The sequence below is a fragment of the Calonectris borealis genome, chromosome 3 (genome assembly GCF_964195595.1).
Source record: "Calonectris borealis chromosome 3, bCalBor7.hap1.2, whole genome shotgun sequence".
NCBI classification, from domain to species: domain Eukaryota; kingdom Metazoa; phylum Chordata; class Aves; order Procellariiformes; family Procellariidae; genus Calonectris; species Calonectris borealis.
The window spans coordinates 13424907-13430906 of NC_134314.1; the positions used below are offsets into that span (position 1 = coordinate 13424907).

General features: G+C 35.7%; 1 protein-coding gene across 5 annotated transcripts in view; it reads left to right on the plus strand.

The window, feature by feature from the left end:
• Nucleotides 1-5050, plus strand: part of CYRIA (CYFIP related Rac1 interactor A) — a 57518-nt gene extending 52468 nt beyond the window's left edge. For 4 of the 5 annotated variants that reach the window (XM_075145025.1, XM_075145023.1, XM_075145027.1 and 1 more), the window contains 2 exons: nucleotides 1417-1487; nucleotides 2855-5050. In XM_075145025.1, coding sequence (XP_075001126.1) covers nucleotides 1417-1487; nucleotides 2855-2918 — 135 coding nt within the window. In that variant the 3' untranslated portion in view covers nucleotides 2919-5050. Of the gene's footprint in view, nucleotides 1-1396; nucleotides 1488-2854 lie in introns of all 5 variants that reach the window. The other variant, XR_012672875.1, reaches the window with a different exon arrangement.
• Nucleotides 5051-6000: the final 950 nt, after the last annotated feature.

Sequence of the window (6000 nt, forward strand, 5' to 3'; positions counted from 1 at the left end):
GCCATGCCAAGAGAATTTCAGGGACAGTGGAACAAATTACCCTTTCCTTACTCTTTCAGGACGGGAGACTGTATTTCAAGCTGTTAATTACAGGCTCCTAGCTTAGACATCCTAACAGCTCTTCTTTTTTGACTGTTTTAGGAATTCTGATTTTAGTAAAAACAGAAAAGAATGGTTTGAATTTTCATACCCGTTTGTGTGATCTGACGGGGCATGTAAACCTGTACTGAGTGATGTGAATATAGTCTTGAGTTTCTGTAGTTCAGGAAGAGTAACACGTGCTGCTACCCTGAGAATTTCATCTGATCTGCTATTTGCAAAGCCAGTTTTATCTTCCGGGTAGAAATGAGCCAACAGAGCAGTGATCGGTGGTTGTTAGGCTGGTCATTGTGCAGGAGGCTGTGACACTTTCCGAATCATTTTTATTGGCAAATACATGGACCCTGACTTCAGTTAAGTATTTCATCATCCGCTTCCATAATAAGGCAGAGTTGCTCTTTAGCTGCAAAGAAAATACTGGCATATAGATTTAGCACTGTAATGTGACTTGGAAAATTAGAAGATTCAGATCTTGACTCTGCCATGTCTTTATCTGTCATTTTAAATAAGATGGAATTCATCTAGACTAATTTCTGGATAGCTTTTAGATGTCTTCATAGCAATGGGAAGAAGTAGGTACTTCCGGAGCACGATCCACTACATATGAAAGTATGTTCTGAATAGGTTAGAGGAATTTCCTATTTCTCTCTATTGACTGGATAGGGAGTCTGTATAGCGGGTCAAATGAGTTCTACCTCTGCTTTCTCTGCTTTGTTTCCCCTTTTGTAAATTTGGACGGAGTTTCAGCCTGTTTTTTACAGTCTCCACGAAGGTGTTCGTTCAGTGTGGTGTTTAAAATCAACATCATGGACTTCTTGTCTCGGATTAAATTTGTAAGCACTAGATACAAAACAAATCGTAAGTTATCACCAGTTAGGTTTACAACTAAAAACTGAATACTGAGAATGACTTCCTTGTGTGCAAGCATAAAAATAAAAGTCAAAGTTGACACATCTCTTCTGATTGGAACTCTCTTCCAAAATCTCTTTTTTTTTTTTTTTTTTAGCTTTTATCAGCTGTTCTTGATTTTTTTTTTAAGTTGGAATTGGAGAAATCATGTGCAAGTTAAAATATATACACTTGATATATAATTCACTATCTACAAACGCTTATTAAAGTAGATGTTGTTTTCTCAAAAGATAGATTTTTAACTTAAGATAATTTTTAGTAAGTTGTAATGCTTTTATTGTGTCATATAAAGCAGCATTAACACTCTGTAGGAAAAAAAACCTGCCTGTCTTTGGTGAAATTTTTCCTGGTTTTCAGCTAGTGCAATTCATATGTTATTGTTCAATAGTGGCATGCTTCTGTTCCCAGATGAAGGGATGCATAAAAGTTTTAAAGGAACAACCACCGGACACTGTGGAAGGACTTCTGAATGCTCTCAGGTACGTGTGGAATCATTGTTTGATTCAGCCTTAACAAATGCCTCTTATTTTTCTCCCAATCTCTTTACATTTAAGACTTTTCACCTTACAAGCTTGATTGATTAAGAAAATTGTCCTGTCAGGCTTGCCTTCATCACCTGGGGTTTTCTTAAGTAATACTCATTTCTTTCAGTTCCGTTTCACTTTGATAAGCAATGACTATTAACATTGGAAGTCATAATGTCCTTCTTCAGAGTTGCTTAAGGTTTGTTTTATTGCTTAAAACTTAGACATATAAAAGGTAAACAATGTGTCTAAGCTAAGATTTGTTATATAAAATACCCCAGCAACTAGAATATTTTAGAAGCGAAGAGTAGAATTTGTATTTCTCAGACCCTTGATACTTCCCTCCTCTCTTTCCCTGTGATTTAATAAGACTTTCTTTTGTTTTAAATTTTGCTAAATGATACAACTTCAAGAAAACAGCAACCTCAGTCCCAACCCTGTAGCCGAGTGTTTATGGTGCTGTCTTGGGAAGCAAGGCACAATGGTCTGACACTTCTCTGAAGCTGAGGAGGGAGTCTTAGTACCAAGTTTTTCAGAGCTGTATTGAATTCTGTAGCTGTTGAATGCTTGGATAGTGTGAGAACTGCAGTCATAACCACCTCCGTATTTGCTTATCATGTCTTTTGAATTAAAATTGGTGTGGAGTTAAATCCTACAGGTATCAGGTGTGTTCTGAGTTTATGTGATCTCCCTGCAAACATAAGCAGTGGAGAGTGTTTGGGTTTAAATGGAAAAAAACACACTAAAGCTCTTCAGTCCTCTCAAGATATTCCCAAAAGCGTAACTCAGCACCAAACAAACTCTGCTGATTACAAAATCCAAAAAAATAGAAAACCTTCTATGTCATGGTACATTATAAGATGTAAAGGTGCAGGACATTTAAGAAAGCTGCTTAAAATTAGACTTACTGATTATGCCAAAATTCAATCTAGATTCCTAAATCCTTTTTGTATTTACCCTAATTCTTATGTCTTTTCATGTCTTCCCATGTGTTTTACTTCCTTTGAGGCTTTTAACTGGAAAAAAAAAAAGAGATAATTTTGACCCAAAATTACGACAGTCATGGCAAACAGTATTTAGCCAGGATTTAGCCACAATTCTCCACCTGTTAACAGGGAATAATTTATTGCGAGGGGTATTTAGAAGATAAAGAGCACCAGACTATTAGCAGTTAAATTCCAGTGATGGGTGACTAGAGGAACATGTAAGTTCCTCCTTTGTGTAATCGAACTGCACTGATTTCAAAAACAGGTGCTGAAGTTTTTGGACTTTTCTAATCCCTGTTCATTTTATAAAATACTGTTTTAACTTGTTATTTCTAGGTTCACTACCAAACACCTGAATGATGAATCTACTTCAAAACAAATTCGAGCTATGCTGCAGTAGTATCCTGAGACACGTAGATGTTTGTATTGATCACAGAAGATGTGTATGTTTACATAATTTAATACAGTTTGATGTTAATACTTGTGTGTATTTACATAACCATTTTCTTCACATTGCTAAAATATATGAATCTGTTCATAATCTGACTGACTTTATATAGTGCAGCCTAAGTTTTTATGCTAGCCTTTATCTTTTGACTTTTAAAATACTTTTTTACTTAGATACTTCAGCTACGACAGTTTATCTGTGCATTTTAATCCTTAAACACCTTCTCTATCAGAAGTAAGTAGTAATGAAGACAAAACGGAAATCAAATAAACTGAAATGTCAAAGATACCACAGAAAAACTTTAAACAAGGAGAAAGTTAATATAAGAGAAAGTAAAATTCACTGGATATGTTTTAAGAACACGTGCACTGTTTTTTAGTCAGTTGGTTTTAGGGTCTCATCAAACTCATATGAATAAAAGAATACCTGAATGTTCATCACACTCATAAAATTCGTTGTCTTTCCTGTAATAAGTGGAGATCCACCTAATTTTAAGGATTATGTGCTGGCTGACATCCAAAAATGTATTGCAAAGAGGTCATTTTACCTCTTCTATTAAGTATAACCTGTACCTTTCAACCATTGAGGAAATTAATATCCTTTTTCAGATTCAATATAAATAAAAAGAAAATGTGTTTTAAGACCATTGCTAGATTTTGAAAATTCGGTATGATTTTACTAGATTTAGAAAGGAAAGGGAAAATATTAATGCCTTGACTTAACTAGAAAGGGTTTGTCAATGTAAATATATTATGATGAACATTCTCTCTCAGACAGCTCTACCCGGTAAGTAATGTTTTTACTGATATAAACTGGCATAAAGCAGAACACGCTTCTGTAGCAGCAAACTTCCCTAGTGTCAAATTGGCCTCATCAGACCAGGGATGATATAAATAAGTTTTAAGAGCTGAGCTGTTCTTAGGCACTCCGTCAAGTTCCTTGATAGTATTATTCATTAGATGATTCGGAGTCAGCACAGAAATATGTATCAGCTGACTGTTCTTCATTGGTTTTTGAGATGTGATTGATGCTTCAAGGAGTTGAGTTCCTTGCTGAGTTGTTTGGTCTTACTTTCTAGTAATTTTTCCAGTAAATGGAATAGAAATACTTCGCCAAAAGCAGCAAAGTGCTCATGCTCTGTTAAGTGTGTCTTCTGGGTGGTCTGCAGTTGCTGTACATACTCTTGCAGAGGTCACGTTCTGAAAATGTGTTCGATTTTGTGTACTTTGCTTGCATGTATGTGTGAAAACTCCAATGTTTGCGCACAGATTCAGATTTGTATTTGCTTATTCCTGTGTACATATATCAGGGTTTGTGTGCTCTCACTGGAATTTTCATGCATATGACTTCTAAAAACATTACCTTAAGACTTTGAAGATGCATTTGGTCTGCTGAAACTCGGCTGCACTGTGACAAATTTGGTCGTTGAACTCAGTCCTTAAACAGTATTAATATCATGAGTTCTTTGGAGTAGGAATTGCCTTAGAGTTTATTTCTGAGCAGAACGACCACTATGAGGTTTCTCAAGCCTGATCAGAACCTATAGGCACCAATGTTATATGTGTCGTGATACTGGACAGCACCGCAACTCCAGCATTCGTGTCACACATCTGCAGTTGTAGCAGCAGATCGCTATGTTGTCAGGAACAGAATTGGAAATCACGCTAGTTTTTTTTCTTTTTCTGGAAGCAGTGATCACACACTGCTTTTTCACAGTAGTAAATCCACTGTTTACAAACTCCATTTTTAATGGGGGGACATACACAAATGCGTATTAGGGGAAATCCTGCTTTCTTCATAGTCACTTCCAGTTAGGTAAATCTAGGTGGATGACAGATCATTCTGTTGAGCTTTGGTAACTGAAGTTAATACATGCTTTACCTGCGATTATTTGTCAAACAATGAAGTCTTATCTTTAGGTAGCCCAGAGGAAAGCTATTTGTCACTTGTATAATAAAAATGTAAACCTTAAAGCATTCTGTGGGTTGTCATGTGCTGTTTGCCGAAGTCACTGAATTTCTTTGCCTGCTATGATGTTTTTGTACAGAAGTTTGTTTGAAATAATAAAAAGTTTGGTACAGTAAGCATTGGGACTGTCTGTATTTAGAGACAACATAAACAGATTGAGAAGTATCTCATTTAAAGTTTTGGATCTGAGATATAGTAGGCTCACCTTTATGTATCCAGTTTACAGTTTATTTAAAAAGCATTTAAACTGTTTCACTTGTATGCTGTAACAATATAACCTCATGTCACTTAAACAATTCCTGGGTTTTTCTGATGATTCTTGGCACTTGTCTGTCATCTTGACCAGGGGAAATTGTTGATACTGCTTTACAGAGTAGCGGACGTGAATCCCTTCTATGACTTTTATATCTTCACATTAGTCATCCTAGCTATGGTGGCCATCTCAGGTTGCGTTTATAATCAATAAGGTCACCAGGGGATGATTCATTTAATCTTAAGATAAGTGCAAATGAATTGCTTTAGGAAGACCACTACATAGACTAATCGTCAAAGTTATTGATCTCCATTTTGTCAGTGTTTCCTCTTATTTTGGCTCATCATTGTGTAAGAATACCTGTTTGTAGTATGATAAATATTTAAACCTCATAATGACAGCATTTCAGAATGTGCATAAATGAGTGTGACTAGTTTGGGTCAGAACAGCCCTAAAAAAATTTGCTTGTTTTGTGGTGGAAGAAAGTATTATTTTAGGGTGGTATGAATTTGAAAGACTAGAATTTGCTGCTGCAAACAAATGAATAGGTTTGAAACATAATTTATGACTTCTAAGCTTTCTGCTGCTACTAAGTGGCTGTCATGAAGGATAGTTACTAAGATTATGTTTACTGGTATGTGATAGATCACATCACTCAAATAAATTATCTAATGTTTTCCATGTCTACTAAAATTTACAAAGCAACAAAAAGTCTTTTCCATGTTGCTTTCTGTGTTGTATTGCAGCTAAATTTAAACTGAAAGCAAGACGGAAGTAGTGTATAAGATGACCTGCGTTCTTACATTTACTCTG